The sequence below is a fragment of the Phascolarctos cinereus genome, unplaced genomic scaffold (assembly GCF_003287225.1).
Source record: "Phascolarctos cinereus isolate Bilbo 61053 unplaced genomic scaffold, phaCin_HiC Scaffold_5;HRSCAF=322, whole genome shotgun sequence".
Classification (NCBI taxonomy): domain Eukaryota; kingdom Metazoa; phylum Chordata; class Mammalia; order Diprotodontia; family Phascolarctidae; genus Phascolarctos; species Phascolarctos cinereus.
This window is the reverse complement of record NW_027555958.1, coordinates 137541921-137564989: the sequence shown is the minus strand read 5'-3', so window position 1 is coordinate 137564989 and position 23069 is coordinate 137541921. Positions and strand designations below refer to the sequence as shown.

Below are 23069 nucleotides of genomic sequence, written 5' to 3'. Positions count from 1 at the left end.
TGATTGCTGATAAATCAAAATAAATTAATAAAATTTTTAAAAATACTCAGGATAAAAAAAAAAACCAAAAATAAACTACCTCATTAGCATAAAAAGCCTATACTCTCCTAAATTTACTGTTATATTAACATGCTATATTCTAATTTGGTTAGTAAAAAAAAAAAATAATAAGCAACAAGAAGACTAATAACATTAGGAAGATGTAGTGATTCATTATCTGTTTATGTATGTAATATTAACAAAATATAATAGATATATACCACCTTACCCTCTACATTAAATTGCATAACAATGTTGGCAAGTTACTAACTTTTATTGTCTTTTTCTTTAGTGGCAAACAAACAAAAAACCTAACTATGATATTATAATGCTTATTTAGCCAATATGGGTATCTTAAAAGAGTGATCATAAAATAGTTTACAAATATAAAGTGCTACATTATAAAATAAGTAATACCTTAATCAAAATGGAAAACACTTTTATTTCCTAGAAAAAAGGTTTAAGCACCTTATTGTTTTTTTAAAGTAATACATCTATGCAACTAATAAAGTCTGTACAGCAAGATATGTGATCTGTGTCTACGAAATACACATACAGACATTTTCAATTACCATGTAGAACTTGATAATTCAAAATGGATTTTCACAGAATTCATTCAGACCTGAAAATTTAGAAAAAGTATAAGACAAGCTCTAACCAGAATTTTCTTCAATTTTGCATGAAATCAATACACTCCATACCTCATTCAATTTACAGCAAAAAAAAAATATTGAAAAAGAGAGTAATCCATAGGAGTATCTTTTGTATTATATAAATTCTGAACTATAACACAGTCTGTATCCACCACTAAATATAACGACATCTAAAGATGTACCTTATCAAAAACATTGCATAATCTAACTATGGCAGTTTTAATATGTCAACACCTTTTAACTATTCAAAAATAAAGAATAGAGCTATTTCAAATATTATTTGTAAGATATCACTTTGCTATCCAATTCCTATATAATAGCTATGCAAATATGGTGGTAGAAGTAGTAAAATTGAAGGATCAAGAGTGATATGTTACCACAGGCTAAACTGGAAACCATCACAAAATTTTAAAAAAGTTTTACATTAGTTCTTTCACCTTTTTTCCTCCCTCAGTTCTTCAAGAATGAAAGGAAACTTTAATGATTCATTTCTTTTAGGTTTAATTTTCTGCAGTAAAGTAGCAATCTTCTAAATGATAAATGTAAGAGTCTATCTAGAACAACTGCCTTTATAACCTGGTATATACAATTTAAAATGGTACACATTGACTAATACTTAATTCTAAATTTTTTAGGCACAACCTAAGGAGAGACTTCTGACTCACTGACAAAATAAAAACTGGAAATGGACAGGAGGTTATTGTGGTGATGAGGGAGATGGAAAGAAAGCATTCTTTTAAAATAATATGTTTGGATAATTATAATGGAGAAAGAAAAGAGAAGAGAGGTGAGAGTGGAAAGACCAAAAGAGAACAAAGGAGAATAGACATAGCCATAACATATTCATGGGGGATCAGATTGCATTTTGGGGAGGGAGAAGAAAAGGAAAGAGGGGAAAATTTAGAACTCAAAATCTTATGGAAGTGAATGTTGAAAACTAAAGTAAATACATTTTTAAAAATTCACAGGGGTGGGCAGGGTGACAGGGGAGACGGGAAGAGGAGGGAGCATTTATTTATTAAGATGTGCCACACTGCCCCATTTAAATCAGGTCTGAATAACACCTGAAATTCAGGAGAAACTGAAGGACTATAAAGAAAGAAGACAGAATAAAAGTATATGTGGCAGTAGGCTAGTCTAGAGAGAAGTCAACCACAAGACAATGTTTGGACTGCCCACAATATGTCAATTAGCGTTTCAAGAATTATATTTCTCTATATAACAGTATCATAAATAATAATTTCTAAAATTACTGTATATCCATTATTATACATAGATCTTACAGGTAATAGAGAATTTATTTTAAATAGTTGCTTTGAAGGAAGTGTTAACCCAGCACTAACAATACATAAAAAATCAAATAGTAGTGACATGGCATAAATTACCAAAATTTATATTAACCTTTTACCTAATTTCAATTTCTACCGGCTAACTTTATAATTTCAACCTACATCCAAGCTTACTAAAAACATGCTTATTATAATGGGTGATTAAAAAGTTTTGCGATTTAAATATATTCAAGAGAGTCACAGGGAAGAGCCTGGACAACGAAAGACTTTAGACTTCAATCTGCCACTACTACTCCTAAGAATCTTCTATGACTGAAGAACTCACTGACATTGTCAGGAGCTAAGTCTCTCATTATCCATATATAAAAACATTTGCAAAGTCTTACTGATTCTATCACCAAATCGTTTGCAACTATTACTTTTTTTTATATAGATGCCTAATTACTACCTTCATTCAGTTCCTCATTACTGGCTCTTCCCTAGACTACATTAAATACTTTATCTTCTTAAAGTTTCTCCAATCTATCATCCCCATAGCTGTCAAAATAATCTTCCTAAAACATAGGTCTGATCATGTCAATTCTTTGCTCAAAAAATTTTCAGTACCTTTCCATTGGCTAATGCCTTAGAACAAGAGTATTCAAATTCCTCCATAGTCTGGCTCTCTTACCTTTCCAGAATTATTCCAAACATATATATTTTTAGACTGTTCCATTCACATACTAAACATCCCAGTAAAACCAGATCACTAGTCATTCATTCCCCACACTTGCAACATGCTCCCTTCTGATCTGTACCTTTCATAATCTTTGTTTCCCTTAAAAGCTCAACTCAGGTACCACATTCTCCTCTGAAGCCTTCTCTGACTCACAGATGCCAGTTATCAGTGCTCTCCCTTGCTTCAGTCTTCCTTGTAATCTAATTATTTGTGTACATTTTGTCTCCTAACCAACCTCAAGGAGAATGTAAGCTTTGAGGGCAGAAACTATTTTGTTTTTGTATCCTCAGTACCCAGCACAGTGTTGACACAGTGCATGGGTTAATAAATGTCTGTTAAATTGAATTCAATAATTAATAAATCTTTACTTCCTAAGAGTATATCATATAACATAACAAGCAAATGTTGGGGGTAGGGCATTTAATATGCAATTTCTCATTAAGAAATATTTTACTGATAACTAAACAATTTTATTTACAACTTTAATAACAAAAGAATAAACAATGAAAAACTGCATATGAACTCGTACTTGGTTTCTTCACAAAAACTATAGGCTGTGATTGTAGGTCCCAACAGTTCTAATTTATTTGCTATATTAGAAATAAAATTTTGTGCAAAAAATGTATCTTAATCAGTAGCTTTTAAGTGGATATCTTGTTTATAATCTGATGACTGTAAATTAAAAAAAAAACAGAAGAAACTGCATGATTCTTGTTTAGGGATGATGCATACATAGATTTTTCCAACACTGATGGCAATTAGATAATAATGGGCAATTTAAAAGAGATGCTAACTGTATAGGAAGGAGGGTAGATCAAAGAAATAAAGAACTGAAGATGATCTAGAGACATTGTCATCATATACATACAACAGAAGTGATATTTCCCACAAGATTAAAAAGATATCCTATATTTCTTGAAGCAGCATACTCAATAAGCAATGATTTCAGAATTTAACAAATCACCCCCAATTATATTCAAAGCTTGAAAATATATAGTTTTAAAATAACAATTTGGATCTTTAAATATTTCTAGCACATAGTACATTTTTTTCTCAATTCATGTTATTTATTTAAATACATTTATTCTATTAAATTACCATTAAGGAAAATTAATACAATGCTATCTTATTTAATACTATATTCATTTGTAATCCATCTTTTTCCTCATTTTGTCAGACTCCACTTCTTAGTCTAGCTTACCAGTTAGCTTTTGAAGGGTATGTTCAAGTAAAGTGATCACTCCCAGCCCCCAGGCATCTGCTCCTTAACCAGTTTGGGCTGGGCCCCTCCCAAGTGGGCCCTTCCCTTCTGTTTACCCGCTAAATAGAGAACCAGCTTGGGCTAGGCTTTCCCCAGGGAAAACTCTCTAATCCTTGCTTTTCCTCCTCAAAGTTAGAAGTGACTTGGTCTTCAAGGGGAAGGCCAAACCAGTTGGGGTGGGGAATGGGGGTAGGGGACAACCTGATTGTGTTGGTTTTTGTTTTGCTTTAGGGGTCTCATAAAGCAACTAGCTTTCCTTAAGGGTCAGAGAGGGGCATAATCAGCCACACCTGAAGGCCAGCCCACTTTCCCTAGCTGCAGACTGAAGAAGGAGCGGGAGGTAACTCTCAATCCACTTATTAAAATGTCTACCAATTGGGATTGTCTTGCCTTTGCCCAGGGTGGTCTAAATTATGTACTGTCAGGCTAATCAAAAGGAAGAAATACTTATGTTAAAAAGCCCTGTCCACCCTCATTCCGATCTTAGGTCATCCAGAGAAGCTACTGACCTAATTTATTGTTTACTGCTAACCTAAATAATAAATTGATCATTCTCTGGGCCCTGGCTTCTTGCTAAGGTACTAGTGTGACTGCTTTACTAACAATACATGCATCACTGTTAATAAAATGATATCTTGCCCTGGAGAAGACTGTGCTTCAGCATTATTTTTACTCACCATGCTTTTAGAAGTCTATGTTTGCTCCTTTGAGGAATACAATGGGCTCCATTTTCTTTAACCTTAGGAAGCCATTTTCTATACATCTTCATAGCATAATAGATACCAGAATTCAGTGTCAAGACAGATGTAGATCTAATTTGATAATCAGATTTAGGCTTATGGCCAGCTTCTGCTTGTTTTTGTCTTTTAAGGCATGAAAAGAATATTATAACTTCAATAATTGAGTAAATAGCTTAGTCATATGATAAGAAAATTTGGGAAGTGCTCTAAATAATTTAATATTTACTGAGGAGGCACTAACCACTAACCCTCTGAACAGCAAAGAAGCATGGAAAATAGGTAATTTGTAACTACAATTTGCCACAGGAGTTAACAAAGATAAGTACAAAAAGAAATCGAAGAACTGGGGATCTGACTTTGAACATTTACGGATTTTTTTTTTCAGAAAGTGTGCTATGTTAGTGTTTCTGCCAGAACCAGGCAAACCCCATATACACATAAACTTCAATTTGGTCTTCACCCTAGAGAAGAGGTGAAAGGCTTCTGAACACATTTCTATTCCTCCTCTTACCCAGAAGAATGAAACACTCCTTGAAAAATAAAAATAGAAGTTCTCAAGAAGAAAATACAAACAAGCCTTTCTTCAATTGATAAAAGGTTGAAAGAATATGAATAGGCACTTGTTTAAGGAAGAAAGCCAAGATAGCAATAGCAATGTGAAAAGAGAATACTTCCAGTCACCAATTATTAGAGAAATGTAAATTTAAAAAAACTTTGACATTTTAGTTCCCAACCACAAGATTAGCAAAATTGACAAAAAATGGAAATGACATACTGATATATGTAGCAAGAGGACAAAGGGAGAAAGGGAATAAACATTTTTGTAGTGCCTATAACATGCCTGGTATTGTGCCAAGTGTGTTCTAATAATATGTTGGTAAAGTTGTTTTAATTTGCATTTCTCCAGTTCACTATATAATACTAGAAATGAGACCTTTAACAGAGAAACTTGCTGCAAAGATCCCTACCTCCAACTTCCTGCTTTTCTTCTAATTTAACTTCATTGGTTTTGTTTATGTAGTTTTTTTTTTAAGGTTATTAAAACTGTCCATTTCACTTCCTATGGACCTATCTCTCTCTTTTTTTTTTTTTGGTGAGGCAATTGGAGTTAAGTGACTTGCCAAGAGTCACACAGCTAGTGAGTGTCATGTATCTGATGCCGCATTTGAACTTGGGTCTTCCCCACTCCAGGGCCAGTACTCTATCCACTGGGCCACCTACCTGCCCCAGACCTGTCTCTTATTTAGTCAGAAACTCTTCTGCTAAACATAGATCTGAAAGGTAATTTTTCCATGCTCTTTTAATTTGTTTATGATATCACTCTTTATGTCTGTATCATGTCTCTCTTTGGGATTTGTCTTGGTATATATGTGAGAAGTTGGTTTATATCTCGTTTCTGCTGATCTCCTTTCCATTTTTACCAATGTTTTTCAACAAATATTGAGTTCTTGTCCCAATGGCTTTGTCAGTTAAAGAGGTATTTAATATTTCTGCTTTTCTGTATTAGTTTATGAGGTTTTTTTTTATGTCCTAATACATGGTCAATTTTTGTGAAAACGACATGTACAGATCAGAAGTAGGTATTCTTTCTACTCTCATTAAATATTCTCTAGACATTTATCATAGTCAACTTTTCTAAACTTCTAGTTCTTCATTTCTTTTTTAATTTATTTTTGGTGAGATTTATCTAAATTTAAGAGAAGTAAATTTAGGTTCCCTACTATTAGTTTTGGCTTATTTCTGCTCATTTAACTTTTCCTTTAAGAATTTAAATGCTGTGTCACTTGGAACACATATGATTAATATATGAATTCATTGTTTACGGTAACTTTTAGCAAAATGTTGTTTCCCTCTTTATCTTTTCAATTAGGTCTATATTTGCCACTGCTTTGTCTGAGATCAGAACTGCTACTTCACATGGTATGGGCATAATAAATTCTGTTCCAGCTCCTTATTTTAATTCTATCTTTCTGTTTTGTTGGGAGTTTTTTTCCTTAACAACATTTTATTGGATTCTAGTTTCTAATTTATTCTGCTATGCTGTTACATTTTATTGGTAAGTTCATCCCATTCACATTGACAATTATGATTGCTAATTATGTATTTTCTTCCACCCTATTATCTTCCTTTTCTTTCCTGCTCTTAAGAGCTTTATTCTGCCATTTCCCTTAACTCCTTTGTCTCCTCTTTCTGTACTGGGTAAAATGAATTTCTGTTCCCAGCTGTGTATGCATACTCTTTCCTACTTTGACAATTTAGATAAGAGTGAGGTTTAAGTGTCTTCTTCTCACCCATGCCCCTTCTGGTTGTATAGACCTCTATTTGCACTCCATTTATAAGAAATAATTTCCACCATTCTCCCTTTCCTTCCCCTCTTTCTCAGTGTATAACTCTTCCCTATCCTTTATATTCTTCTTTTAAGATCATCAAAACATAACAGAATCAGCCTGCTATCTAATCAGACCCCCCCCATCACTCCTGATGATAGAGTTCTTAGGAACTATGTATATTACATTTCCTTCCCATATAAGAATGTAAACAGTTTAACATCTTTCGGTCCCTTATGCTTGCTTGCTTATGTTTTCATTTCTATGCTTCTTTTGACTCCTGTTTTTATGTCAAGTTTTCTAAACAGATTTGGTTTTTTTTCCCCCCAATTAGGAATGCTTGGAAGCCCTCTATTTCATTGAAGATCCATTTCCCCCCCGTGAAATTATACTCAGTTTTGCTGCATAAGTTATTTTTAGTTGTAAACCTAGATCTTGTGCCTTTTTGAATATCATATTCCATACTCTCAATTTCTTTTATTGTGTTGACTACTAGATCTTATGTGATCCTGCCTGTTGCTCCTCAGAACTTGAATTCTTTCATTCTGTTTCCTTTCAGTATTTTTTCTTTGAACTGGGAGCACTGGGTTTTGTCTACTAAATATTCCTGGGAGGTTTCAAATGGGGGTTTCTTTCATTTTTTTCTTTTTACTTTGCCCTCTGGTTCTAAGAGATCTGAGAAGTTTCCCTTTATGATTTCTTGAAATATGATGCTTAGGCTCTTTTTTTGTGTTCATGACTTTCAGGTAGTCCAAATAATTTTTAAGTTATCTCTCCTCAATCTGTTTTCCAGGTCAGTCATTATAGCTGTAGTTTCAAATTATCTCATTCTTTTGACTTTGTTTTATTATTCTTGATGTCTTGTGGAATCATTAACATCTATTAGAACAATTCTAACTTTCAGGGATTTATTTTCTCATGTAAAGCTTTGCACCTCTTGTTCCAAGTTGATAACTCTCTTTTCATATCTTCTTTCCATAGCTTTTCTTTCCTCATTCTTTCTTCTTCTATGCTGATTTTTAAAAATTTTTTTTTTGCCTTTAAAAAAAAAACTTTAACTCTTCTAGGAATTCTGGTTGAACTTGTGTCCAAGCTTCATTTTGTTTTGAGCATTTTCTTGTAGACATTTTTGAGTCATTCTCTTCTGGGTTTGTTTTTTGAGCATCCCTGTCACAAAAATAGCTCTTTGTGATGGGATTCTTTTTTTGTTTATTCATTCCTCCAGTCTCCTTCTTGACGATGGATTGTTAGTACTGGGCTCAGCATACTTAAAGAACTAATGTCTGGCTTGAATTTTTGTTCTATCTTCTCCTATTGCTTTCACAGCTCAGGCTGGGGAGTGTGAGAGAGAGAGAGAGTGTGTGCATGTGTTTTTAAAAGTGCATGCAAGTTTTCATTGCTCCTAAAGTGGTATCATCTGAGGAAAAGTCTGTTCACTTCCCTCTTGGTCTGAGATGTGCAAATTCCTTACCTTGGTTTTGGTCTGTTGACTTTCCCTAGTTGGTAGTTTCAGTAGAAATAGGGGCAGCTAGGTGGCACAGTGGATAGAATGCCTGGCCTGGCATCGGGAAGACCTGAGTTACAATTCAGCCTCAGATACTTCCTAGTTGTATGACCCTGGGCAAGTCACTTAACCTCTCTTTGCCTCAGTTTCTTCATCTATAAAATGAGGATAAAATTGCATTTACCTCCTAGAGTTGTTATGAGGATCAAATGAAATAACTGTAAAGCAGTTAGCACAGTGCCTGGCACATAATAAGCACTATATAAATATTAGTTATTATTATTATTATATACAACTGCTGGCTTCAGCCACTACCAGCCACTGGGAAGCTCTGTAAGTTCAATTACTGAACTATAGGTTCCCCTTTAGCCTGGTACTTCTGCCCTATTTATTCTATAGCAGACTTCCACCCTGGGCTAGCAGCTAGAATCATGTCCCAGCTCTGCTCCTGAGATCAGAGGCCACAGTTGTTACTTTTTCTGTCAAACTTGCTCCTTTCTCATTGCACATATAGGGCTTGCTAATAACCTCTCCTCTAACTATCTATCTCTACCTAATTCCCACCCCTTTTTAACCCTCTTAGAGAACATAAGCAAGAGACTTACTAAATGTCACTTATTCCTTTACTTTGTGTTAGTCCAAGGATCCCTGTAGCCTCATCACATTTTGGTGTCCAGTTGCGGCTCTCTTTCAGTCCCAGGAGTTTGAATGCTCCATGTGCAGCATACTTCTAGCCAGACACCGTTCTCACCATTCACAGATCTCTTTATCTCCCTAAGCTACCCTAAACTGGAATATGATTTGCTATGGCTTTTTTGTTGGGTTTCCCAATGAGGATCCTCTCTGTATGCTTCCTAGATCTTTGTGGAAGAGGTTTGGTGAGAGAATAGGCTATATTTTCTTGCTTCTCCTACTCCATATTGACTCTGCTTCCACAAGCATTCATTCTGAGAGATTGTGAAGAACAGAACCCAAGATAGAAAGGTTTGGACAATGGGCCTAGGGTTAGACTATGTATCTACTCCAAAAGAACCAGGCTCCTCATCATCATCTAATATGTGTTCACTGGGCAATACATTTTTTTTTGGTCACAGTAATACACAAAAACCAACTAGTAGAGCATTAGTGATTCTAATTTACGTTGGTCCAGAAAGTACCCATACCAATAAAATGACAGATTAAATGTGCATAGAGGTAAGGGGTGGGGGAAAGCAAGGATGGGTACAAATACATATAAAAGGCAATATGGTGTTATATATTCATACTCAGAAATACCTGGGTTCAACTTCTGCCTCTGACATTTACTAGCTGTGCGGCATAGGCAAGAAAATTAAACTCTACAAAAGAGCAAGTTGTGATCTGACTCAGTGAAGGGAATTCCCACACTGATATCACAGACCTTTGACACACTGACATACATGTATGTAAAAGGCACAATATTTATAGCTTTCATTTAATATGAATTTGATATATACTATTTGTTTCCATGGACATCTCACCAAATTGTAATTATAGAAAAATTAAAAGTTTATGATAGCAAGAAGATTCTTAATATACCCTAAGTCTTCACATAAACAGAGTGAATTCAAGAAAAGAGGCAAAACTAATTCTCATGTTTAACCAAATCTCTGCCATTCTTAAGCAGCTTTTCTGTGTCTCATGTATCAAAATCAAGAAAAGCCAATAAAAGAATGAAATATGTTAAGTGCCAAGAAAGATTGATAAAAAAAATTTAACTGAAAAAGAACTAGCATGTATTTATGACACCAAGTCCACATATGACATAATGAATATATTGTATTCTTCACAAAAATTTAGTTTATAACAACAGAAGTACTTCACCTTGTTTTAGATCAACTCTTTTAGTAACTTGTGAAAGATAGGAGTTTGGTAAAGAGCATGATGAAAACATTGGCCAAGGATATGGATCATTACCCTAAAAAGAAGAGGGAAAAATAACTGACATCAGCTATGAATCATTAAGAGTTTATTTTATTTTATCCATTTATATATCTTGTGTAATCTATTCTATGGTATTTGTCTCTTGTAACTTCTAGAATTACTGTCTAATTACTAGAATTCTTTTTAATACCATAATTTAATATACTTTGAATGAAAGATTAACACATACAAGTATTTAATCTGTGCTAATCCCAAAATTTGTTATGGCTAACCAAGGAAGACAACATTGCTTTTACTATTTTTTTCATGATAGGAAAAGCATAGCGTTCAATGAAAAAAAATGTTAGAATCAATTTTATTCAACAATCTGCCTGTCCCCTCTGCTTAAGTAATTTTATTTCTTCTTTATCAGTCATAAGAGAAATACAATACTTAAGAAAAAACTTCTTTAGCCAATAACAAACTATATGAATCCTAATGAGGGTACAAGAGCTTAAATTGTCAAGGAAATTAAAAAAAACCTTTTTATAAAAAGCAGACATTACATAAAGAAAGTAAAAATCAAAGATACACAGAAAGAGGGAATGACAGAAGCAATATGCTTTGGTTTTCCCCTTCAGTAATATTTATAAATGCTGGAAATTAGGAATAAAATTGTAATAAGAATAAAATATGTACAACTACACTTTCAAATAGGTAACAAAAAATTGGCAGCACTGTGACAGACAAAAGGGATAAGGGAACTTTTAAATCAGGCTATTCTGTTACCAAATTCAAAAAGTGTGTTTGTATTACATGAATATATGGAAAACAACATTTTTTTTTACTTACCTTTTGTAGTGCCCTGGGTGGTAAAATCCGTTCTAAAGGTCCACCAATAAGATTTATTCTAACAAGAACATGATTTCTTTCTACTGACAGGCCATCAATTATAAAGTCCCTGAAAAACAAAACTCTCATTTTTATTTTGTTGTTGCTGTTGTTGTTCAGCCATGTTTGACTCTTTGAGACTCCATTTTGGGTTTTCTTCACAAGATACTAGTTTGCCATTTCCTTCCCCAGCTCATTTTACAGTTGAAGAAACTGAGGTAAACAGGGTTAAGTGACTTGCCCAGGGTCACTCAGCTACTATGTGTCTGAGGCCGGATTTCAAATCATGTCTTACAGATCCGAGCCTGGCACTGTATCCACTATGCCACCTAGCTGCCCATATTTTTTCATTTATCAGCATTTAATTTCATAATGATGTATGATTAAAATTAACATAATGACCTCTAAAAAGCAGGAGATAATTTGTAAAATAAGAATTGGGAAAAAATCAACAATTAAAGGTGTACATTTGTTCACATTTAAAATGTAGGGCTTGGATTGGATGATTTATAAAATTTATTCTAATTCCCAGATACTTTACTATACCTTATCAATGAAAATCCTCTATAACCTCTCACACACTGTAAGTCTCCATCTGAAACTACAAGTAAGCTCTCAGATTTGTGAACCTGATCCCTTCTTTGGTTAGTATGCTTTCTGTTTTTTTTGGTTTTTTAAGTTATTTCTTACCTCTGGCCTCCATCGATCTCCAAAACATTTTCCTCTTGAGCATTTAACAGCACTGCAGACACTTGGTACTGAGACTCTAAAAGCAGAAGGGTATCTAGATCACAGCATAATACATTTAATAACCTGTATATTGGGAAAATAAAATGATAATAATTTAGATAAGAGTCTGAAGATTAGGATGAAGAAAATTAAGAAACATTCATTAGATCTTAAAGATACTTTGTGATTAGGACCATAGAGAACGGGGAAAAGGTCACACATAGATTCCTTTATGCCCATTTGACTCATTATACTTATATATTAAGAAAAGCAGGTTTAAAATATGTGTGTGTGTGTGTGTGTGTGTGTGTGTGTGTATACACACACACACACACACACACACATGTTTAATAGTCCTCCACCTTCCTATTTATTTTGAAAACTAAAGAAAATACCTTAAATTCATATTGATGGTTTTAATCCAGTATTGAAAATACCACATAAATCTGACAGGAAGAGAGTCTGGTATATTATGCTCTGGTGCATCCCATTTGAGGACTGAGAGGGCCTTGTGAAAACCCTGAGGCCAGAAGCACCTTTTTGTCTCCTTGTCTTTTGCACCTGTTTTTTAATCCTGATTTGGTTATTGCACCTGATTATCTTGATTTATTCTTCCCACTGTTCTTTTGATAATGCTTAATTCTGTCCTCACATTCCTCTAGATTCTTGTAACAAATGTTGTGTGAGTATCCCAAATTTCTTCTTACAGAATAATGCCAAATTATATCACTTACTTTTTTGAGCACTGTTTTTAAAAAAAAAATTTACATACAAAACATTATTAACTAATGACTTAAAATCATCAGAAAATCAGTTTATATTGAAATATTACCAGTAGTTGTATGCATCATGTACCTTTAATGCAGAATTTTCAAATTTAAAATACATAACTATCCAAAATGCACAAAATTTCTTGATCTCCAGAATTATAGATTTTGGAACCAATTAAAGAAGAGTGTCTGTTTCCTCAAAAGTATTTTGGCTCTTTCATTATGTTGTTTATTAAGACTTTACATTTATCCCTAACACATTTCAACTTATTACACGGTCTTCCATTATCTTTTTGGATCCTGACAATCATTCAGAATGCTAGCTATCCTTTCTGACTCTGTCAACAAAAAAATTGATGAGCATGCCATCTATGGCCTTATCCACGCCAATGTTAAAAATGTTGAACATCACTGGGCTAAGTACAGATCTCTAAGTCATTCTCCAGGAGATCTACTGCCACATTAATCTTAGATAATTCTTTCAATCACTTCTGAATTCACCTAATTAATTGGATTATAATCAACTGCAAATTTCTTCATACTCTTTACTAGAAAAGTATGAGATACATTAAGATTTGTTTAAAAAAAATCTAGGTAATGTATATCTACACCATTTCCCTCATCTTGCAGTTTAATAATTCTGTCCAAAAAATGAAGTTAGTATTGTATGACCTAATCTTGATGAAGTAAGGTGGTGCTTTACAATCACTTGACTGACCCTTTCTTTAATGATCTATTCTTGAATTTTCCCAAGAGGCTAAAAAAAGAAACCAACAAAGCTCACTGTTTGAAGAGTTGTTATAATTTAAAGATTCTGTTCTCTTCCCACTTTTGAAAACTGGAAAAACATTTATTCAATTTGTTGGTACTTTTCCCATTACATCTGCCAGTTCTTTCAGTAAATGAGAATGAAGTCCTTCTGGGCCAGGTGACTTGAATTCATCAAGAAAATTTTGGAAAGCTCTTACTATTTTTTAATGAAAGTATCAAACTATCTTAAGTATCATCATGGAGTATTATTGTGCCATCAGAAATGACAAATATGAGGAATTCAATTACTTCAGTAATACCTCTATGAACTAAAGCAGTTTAAAAATGGGAGCCAGTGAGGCAAAATGGGGGGAAAATTGGATTTGAGGTCAAGTTCTTATCCTGTCTCTGCTACTTACAACCTGTGTGAGCTTAGGCAAGGCACTCACCCACTCTGAGCCTCAGTTTCTCATATGTAAAATGAGTGATTTGGACTAGATGGCTCCTTCTAGGATCCCATTAAATATTATTGTACATCTATAATCTTATAATCCCATGAGGTAACCAGAAGTGGGAGAATAAAATATATTCAATAATATAAATAAAAAGAATGCTAAATGAAGTTCAACACTGAAGCATATATAAAAATCTAGTCCACAGAGAAGAGGTGTAACTATCTTCCATCTTGAGGAGAGAGATGAATGATTATGCAGGTAGTATGTCACATACACTGCAAGTGACCATTGTGTTAATGAGATTTTGCTTATATTTTTCTTTATAACCAGGGAGGACTCATTTGGTGGAAGAAGAGAAAATATATCAAGGAATGGCTGTAATTTAAAAATAAAAAGTATCCTTAAAAGTAGAGGAGTCAGGAGGGATAGGAAATAGGAGATACACACAAACATAAAATAAAGATGAGATGTAGGATTTAACAGGGGGAAAAAAAGCAAGATTAGTAATCATGATCTCAGACAAAGTTAAAGCTAAAATAGATTTAATCAGAAAAGAAAAATAGGGAAACTATACTATGTGTCAGCCATATTAATCAATATTGTTGTTATACACTATTTAAAATAACTAGACAATATAAGGTCAGAATATTGCTATGATAGAAAAACAATGAATTGGGGGACTTAGAAAAACAGGAAAGAACCTGGACCTATGAAGATGTTATCCACCCTCAGAGAAACAGAGGACAAACAAGTACAGTACAGTCTTACATAGGTGCATATGAATGTATTTATCTATACATCAGTATGATTATAGACATCTAAATATACATATAAGTGTATATATGTATCTATATATGCTTGTGTGCATAAGTGTGTATGTATATAGGTATATGTGTGTGTGTGTGTGTATGTGTGTGTATAGGGAGGAAAAAAGAACAAAGTAAAAAGTGCACAGCTGAGAACAAAAGAAAACTTATAAGGAAGCAAAGAAAAGAATAGCTCAAAACACAATGTGTAGTATTTACTATATAGGCTTTCTTAAAATGGCAATTTAATCCTGTATATTTTGAACCCTCTCTTAGGTTTTGCTGTATACATGGCAACGCTTTTTTTCTTTTCTTTTTCATATTTAAGTTTTGGTAATGTATTTAAGTTTAAATTAATTTATAAAAAGAAAAAAAAGAAAATAAATTAAATTTTAAAAAAGAAAATTAATTGCTTGATCTCTTTGAAAAGCAGTCTGCTCACGGGGCAGCTAAGTGGCACAGTGGATAGTGCACCAGCCCTGGATTCAGGAGGACCTGAGTTCAAATCCAGCCTCAGACACATAACACTTACCACCTGTGTGACCCTGGGCAAGTCACTTAACCCCATTGCCTAACCAAAGAAGAAAAGAAAAATAGTCTGCCCATTGACCTCTTCATGTTCTTGAAGAACAATTAATTTTTTTAGTCAAAAAAAATTGCTTGACTTTAACAAAACTGAAAAAAAACTTTTTAAAGCAAATACTTTAAAATCTAGTATCCTTTTGGGATTATTTTTTTATCAATGTGACCTACAATCAACAACACAAAGGAAATTTTGGAAACTGAGCTAATACTTAGACATAGCTGATCTATTAACATTTCTAAAATATTTTATTGATATCTTTTATATTTATCTTTATATTCCCAAAACTCATTTCCTGATTATCTATTAATTAATGTTTGTTAAATTCATTTTTAATAGTTAAGAGACAGAAATTTCACCCCAGTGGTTACAAGAAAAACTCAGAAAATCCAAGTTGTAACGAACATTAAAGCAACAGTGACAATTCAAAAATACCCTCATATTCCATCAAAACCAAAGGGTCTCTTCAAGAGTTAAGAAGGCTTCAATTCAGTATGAAGCTTCAGAGTGATGCACAGCAGGCAACTTATTGTTCTTACACAATGAAACAGAATCTAGACCAAAGAATGCCATAATTTCATTAAGCAAAATAACAATGAATAAAGTGAAAAGTCCAAATAAAACAATATAATAGGATCTTTTGCCTGGGGTAGACTTCAAACTGTTAGGTAACAACTTCTTTTTCATTGTTTTGAGATCACAAATGAAATAATAAAAAATGGTGATTAATAATTGATATTAAAGGTTCTTATTTGGTACAGGAGAAAAAAATTAATACAAATTATTTTTAACATCCTGAAGAGAAACTTGTTTTAATGTAAATGAACATATGCATTCTAAGGAAAAGAATCCCATACCTCAGACCAAAAATATGTGATTGTTCATAGTTGAATAATGATCGTATCTTGGCTTCAGAATTCAAAATGATAAGTCTATCAATAATATCCTGAAAAAGAAAGAGATGAGTAATACTGCATATTATATAACAAATATTTATTGAGAGGAAAAAAATGTGGTTCATATAAAAGTCACTGACAACTTGCTGAAGCTATGCCGCTCAGATCTCCTCAATATACTGTGAGGCTTTCTAGGACATAATATGGGGTACAAAACTTTACTCTAAGGAACACTTCGATGAAACATTGAAACGATAAGTTATTATATATGTATATGTCTTATACTGTAAAATATATGTATAATACACATGTACATATAAAAAGCACTACATAGTGCTAGCTATCATATACAGCTTTCATGTATGCATATATATAGCTTTTGTGTATGTGTGTGTATATATACATATATATTATAGCTAGCATTTATACAGTGTTTTAATGTGTGCAAATTGCTTTACATAGGTTATCTCATTTGATCTTCACAACAACCCTGTGAAACAGACACTATGATTATCCCCATTTAACAGTTGAGGAAACTGAGGTTGAGAAAGGTTAAGTGATTTGCCCAGGGTTACAGAGCTAGCAGATATCAAAGGCAGGATCCAAACACAGATCTTCCTGACTCTAAGTCCAGCAATCTACATATACCAGCACCTACTTGCTGTGTATGTGTGAATATATACATATATACATACACACAAACACACATAAATATAATGTATACATATACAAATACTATAGATATATACACACATATACAGTCAATGAAGATATTTGAATTTCTAAAATATAATTGACTCTGCCATCCTTTCAAGCTCCTCCCTTTCTTTTTTTTCAATTGTTCAAAACATATTTCCATATCAGCCATGTCACAAAAAAGCAAGAAAAATAATGCAAAGAGAAAATTATGCTTTAATTCACACTCAGAGTTCATCAGTCCTGTCTGCAAATAGAGAGCATTTTTTCTTCATGAGTCTTTTGGAATGTCTTGTATCATTGTACTGATCACAGCAGCCAAGTTTTTCATAATTGATCATTAAAACATTGCTATTATTGTACACAATGATATCCTTGTTCTTCTCACTTCACCTAGCATTGGTCCATACAGATCTTGCCATGTTTCTTTTTTTCTGAAACTTTCCCTCTTACCCTTTCTTATACTACAATAGCATCCCTTCACCATCATATGCCACAGTTTTTTCAGCCATTCCCCAATTGATGGGCATCCCCTCGATTTACAATTCTTTGCTACCTCAAAAAGAGCTGCTACAAACATTTTTGTACATAGAAGTCCTTTTCTTTTTTCTTTGATTTCTTTGGCGCACAGACCTACTAGTGTTATTGCTGGGTCGAAGGGCAGGTGCAGTTTTGTAGCCCTTTGGGCATAGTTCCAAATTGTTCTCCAAAATGGCTGGACTAGTTTACTACACCACCACAAGTTCACTGGTGTACCTAGTTTCATCTCATCCCCTCCAGCAACTGTCATTTCTGACAGGTGTGAGGTGGTACCTCAGAGTTGTTTTAATTTGCTATTCTCTAATCAACAGTGATTTAGAACATTTTCTTCATATAACTAAAATGTTTTGATTTTTTCTGAAAACTGCCTATTTATATTCTTAGGAGAATGACTCTTATTTCTATAAATTTGACTCAGTTCTACTCTCAGTCCATATTTGAGAAATGAGGCTTTTATTACAGAAATTTGCTGTAAAATTTTTTTTGACATTACTTCATTGTCTAAGGTACTTTTTAGCATAATTATCTCTTTTAATTAAATCTGGTTTTGTTTTTACTTTGTCTGAGATCATGATTACTAACTGCATTTCCCTCATCCTATTTTCTGTTTACTCACTCTCCTCTACTCCTCCTCCTCCTCACCCATCCTCTCTCTCTCTCTCTCTTTACCCTTATCTAAAGTCTGTTTTGCTTCTGACCTCTGTTTTCTTTTATCTCCCCTCCTTTTTTTTTTATCATCCATCCTTCTCTCTTGTCCCTTTTCCTTCTTTCCCTTATTGCATGTTACATCTCTACACACAACTGAGTGTATATATTCTTACCTCTTTAAACCAATTCTAATGAGAGTTCAAGAACTGCTCACCCCCACTATTTTCCTCTCCATTATAAAAGCTCTTCTTTGTGTGCCTCTCTCATTTGAGAAAAAAATTCCCATTCTACCTCTCCCTTCCCCCTTTACCCAATGCATACCTTTTTCTCACCCCTTCACTGTTTTTTGGAAATCATTCCAACATAATTGACTCATACCAGTGCCCTGTCTATGTATACTCCTTTTAACTGCCCTGATAATGATAAAGTAAGGTCTTAGGAGTTCTTCCCATATAGGAATATAAATAGTTTAACTTTATTAAGTTCCTTATGACTACTCTTTCCTGCTTACCTTTTTATGCTTCTTTTGGGTCTTGTGTTTGAATACCAAATTTTCTATTCACCTCTGGTATTTTCATCACTAATGCTTGAAAGTCCTATATTTCCTTAAACATCCATTTTTTCCCCCTGAAGCATTGCACTTAGTTTTGCTGGTGAGGTTATTCTTGGTTGTAATCCTAGCTTTTTTGCCTTTTGGAATATCATACCCCACCCCTAGGCTCCTTTAATGTGGAAGCCACTAAATCTTGTTTGATCCTGACTGTGGCTCCATAATATTTGAACTGTTTCTTTCTAGCTGCTTTAAGTGTTTTCTCTTTGATGTGTCAGCTCTGGAATTTGGTTGTAATATTTCAGGGAGTTTTCATTTTTTAATCTCTTTCAGGATGTGATTGGCAGATTCTTTCCATTTCAATTTTACACTCTGGATCTAAGATATCAGGGCAGTTTTCCTTGATAATTCCTTCAACTATCATATCTAGGCTCTTTCTTTGATAATGGCATTCAGGTAATACAATAATTACTAAATTATCTCTTCTCAATCTAATTTCAATGTATGTTGTTTTTCAGACAAAATATTTCACATTTTCTTCTATTTTTTCATTCTTATGACTTTATTTCTTGATGTCTTATGGAGTCATTTCCTCCCATTATCCCAATTATAACTTTTAAGGAATTAATTTCTTCAATGAGCTTTTATATCTCTTTTTCCATTTGGTCTATTCTGCTTTTTAAGGAGTTCTTCTCTTCAATGAATTTTTGTGCCTCTTTTACCATTTGGCCAATTCTGTTTTTTAAATGTGTTGTTTTCTTCAGTATCTTTTTTTTTGCCTCTTTTACCAAGATGTTAATTCTCTTTTCATAATTTTCTTGTATCCCTCTTATTTCTTTTCCCAATTTTTTTCTCTACCACTTTTCTCTTTCTTTAACTCTTCCAGGAATTCTTGTTGGGTTTTGGTCCAAATGGCATTTTTCTTTGGGGATTTTTTTGTAGTTGTTGTCCCATCATTGTCTTCTTCTGGGTTTATATCTTAGTATTCCCTACCTCCATGGTAGCTTTTTATGGTCAAATTATTTTTATTTTGCTCATTTTTCCAGTATACTTCTTGACTTTGAACTTTATATTAAAGTCCGACTCTACTCAGCTGGGGATGGGGAGACAGTCCCAAGCTTCAGCTTTTCGTACTACTGTTTTCAAAGCTAGTTCTGGGAGTCTGCAAGTTTTGGGAGCTTCTAAGGTGATGTGATCCTGGGAAAAGTATGGTCACTGTTCTCCTGGTCTGAGCTCTGGTTTTTAACCAGAAAGGGCCCCTGGTCCCCTACAACTAACAATGCTAGCAGTAACATTCTCTTTGCCTTGGAATTGTGACCTAGGCCCCTACTCCTTTGTGACAGACCAACAACACTCCTCTCTGTACAGGAACTGCAACCCAGAACTGTAAATTGACAATAGAGTTGTCAATCAGCATCAACTGTATCCAATGCAAACAAAGGGTCCCTTGTAATCTCTTTGTGACAAGTTGTCCAAGTCCCTTCCCATCTCTGGGCTGAGAACTCCTAAAGCTGCTGCTGCAACAGATGTTGCCACTGCAGCACATATAGGCTTAGGACAGGCTTCCAACCTGGTGCCACAGACTTTTCTTATAATCTCTTAAGTTTTCTTAGGCTGAAAAAATGTCTCACTCTAACCTTTTGTTGGCATTGCTATTCCAAAATTTAATCTGAGATGTTATTCTAAAGTTGTTTGAAGTGGAATGCTGGGAGAATAGCTGGGTGGCTGCTCCTAATCTATCATCTTGGCTCCCCCCTCCTCTATTTCGAAAGCAAATTCCTAGAAAAGCAGTTTACATCCTCTTCCCCAACTCCCACTCAATGCATGACCTCTTAGAATTTGGCTTCTGACACCACCATAGGCCTGAAACTGTTCTTTCTAAAGCTAACAATGATTTCTTAATTACTAAATTCAATTACTTTTTCTCAGTATTTACCCTCAGTAATCAAAAATTTATACTAAAAATCCAAAAACAATATTAGAATAAGACAAATCAAACAAAACCAGGAAACACAAATATCTTAAATTTTCATATGCAAATAACATCAGTTCGATTTGCTAGTATAAATATTATCTACCCTAAGAAACCAATGATTAAAATAGTACATAAAATTAGTCTAATTTTTATAGTAGATGGCAGTGTGTATAATCTCTTATAACCAGTTTTGCCAAGGAAACTGCCTTGATATTGTTTTCTCTATGATTACCTATATTACATGCTATTATAAGGTAGGATAACTACAACAATAATTAAAACAGCATTTATATTATATTTTTAGATTTACAAAAAAAAAGGTAGAGCAACTATTACTACACTTGTTTTATAGATGAAGAAACTGAGTCCCAAATATGTTAAGTGACTTGGCTAAAGTTATACAGATATTTAGTCAGAGCCAGGAAAAACCCCAGGTCTCTGACGACTTCAACACTAGTACTATTTCGAAAACAGTACACTGTCTCAAATTTTTGCATGAATGACTATATATACATATATATGACTATGTGTATATATACATACACACACACATATACATATATATATGAAGAGAGAGAGAAACTGGTAAACTAAAGTTATCATCCATTGGTCTTAGAGCTAGAGGATGTTAGTTAAGTCTATTAGCTTATATCAAACATACTCTAAAAGCCATTCACATTCAGTGACTTAAAGACTGCCTTGTTTCACATATGCACCATGCTTCATAAATGTTCCATGTACTGGAGCTCTTTGCTACTTATTCTCATGGACAGGAAAATCATTACTTTTCCAAGAACTTCAAGTCCAAAATTTTCGTGTGATTAATAAGAAGTAAGAGCAGGATAAGGAAAGAGTTTTGATAAGAAGAAAATTAAACAGTTCTCTACTGAAATAGGTAAGGCAATAATGCCTACCTTTTTGCCTTATTAAGTGTTAGGTAAGAAAACGTACTATTTTTTTCCTATGGGAAGCACCTTCAAAAGATGTTCCTATAGGTTTTTCTGAATCACAACTGATGAGTCAATAAGCATTTATTAAAAACACTAGGCATTGCGCTAGAGGATGACAAAAATATGAAAAATAAAATAATTCAGACTTTCAAGGATCCTGGTACAAGCATCTGACTCAGGAATCTTGGGCTTCCTGGTAACTCCAAAGTTCTAGTTTTGAATCTAAGTAGTATATGTAAAGAAACCTTTGATCTTCTTACAATAATCAAGGACAAAGCTAGGAAGGTCTTAACCCCTCATCTCTGAAACTTGTGCCCTGGGGTCCCCATTGTACTAACTGATGAGTGACTCACCTAGTTGGACAGCCAAGCTTTACTTTATACCTTTGCCATCTTATTACCATGTATGTGTCCCCTTTTTCCAACCCCTGCAGCTATGGAACCATAACTAAACCAATGCTGCCACTGCTACTTGAAAGGGTATAATTGATCTACCATTTCCTCTCTAACTCCACTCACCATCACCATGCCTTTAAAAACCAAAATATCTTTCTTGACCCGGGTCTGGCATGTAATAAGCACTTAATAAATTCTTCTTGATTTAAATGACCATCACTTCTCTACATGTATTGCTTCCTCTTTTAGACCGTAAACTCCTTGAGGGCAAGAGCTGTTTCTCCAGCACTTGGTATTTGTATCCCCATCACTTAGCATATTGTTGGCATACAGTAAGCATTTATTAAGTGCTCATTCATTCATTTACTCATTCTTGAAAAAAGGAGAGAGAACTTAGTCGAATTAGCTAATGGATCAATATACCGCTATAATCTGTCAAAGTTCTGGTAAATAACATCCTAAATCACTTCCAGGTCCCAGATTTCCTACCTTTGTGAGGTGTGGTAGTACCAAATAATTATTATTCCTTTAACCTTTACTTAATTAACCCTTATATGTCCATATAGGCACTAAAAAACTTTGAACGATCAAAAAATGGTCATTGACTTTTAAGTGTGAAATACCTTGGATAAAACAAACATACATATAGTATTCACATGCAGTACCAATAAATAGCTTTCTAGAATAGCTTTTTGTTATTTTAATTTCAGGTTTTAAAAAGGTATGTATTTGGTCTGAAATTGAGTTTGCTCCTAATTAGCCACATTTCTAAAGATAATCAAAATAGTCACCAAAAACATAGCCACTTATTAAAAAAAAAATACAGTCACCAAAAAATAGTCACTGGTAAATTCTACTATGTATGTGTCAAGTATGATCCTTCTTTCTTTCGATCACACATAAGAAGATTACTTTGGGATCTGGTGCAATGTTGGCAAGAAGAGTATGATGCCCAGGTTCACTCAAATATCACATTCAAGTATAATTCACAATATAGATAATCCATGAGGAAATCTGGCTATA

The 23069-nt window shown here is 33.8% G+C and overlaps 1 protein-coding gene across 4 annotated transcripts in view; it reads right to left on the bottom strand.

Annotated features, from left to right (window-relative positions):
* Nucleotides 1–23069, bottom strand: part of TBC1D32 (TBC1 domain family member 32) — a 237185-nt gene that overhangs the window by 116080 nt on the left and 98036 nt on the right. For all 4 annotated transcript variants that reach the window (XR_013486958.1, XM_020986958.2, XM_078155175.1 and 1 more), the window contains 4 exons: nt 16254–16342; nt 11994–12116; nt 11265–11373; nt 10374–10467 (listed from right to left, as the gene is read on the bottom strand). Coding sequence is in view for 3 of the 4 variants with exons in the window: in XM_020986958.2 (XP_020842617.1) it covers nt 10374–10467; nt 11265–11373; nt 11994–12116; nt 16254–16342 (415 nt within the window). In the remaining variant the exon portion in view is untranslated. The remainder of the gene's footprint in view (nt 1–10373; nt 10468–11264; nt 11374–11993; nt 12117–16253; nt 16343–23069) is intronic.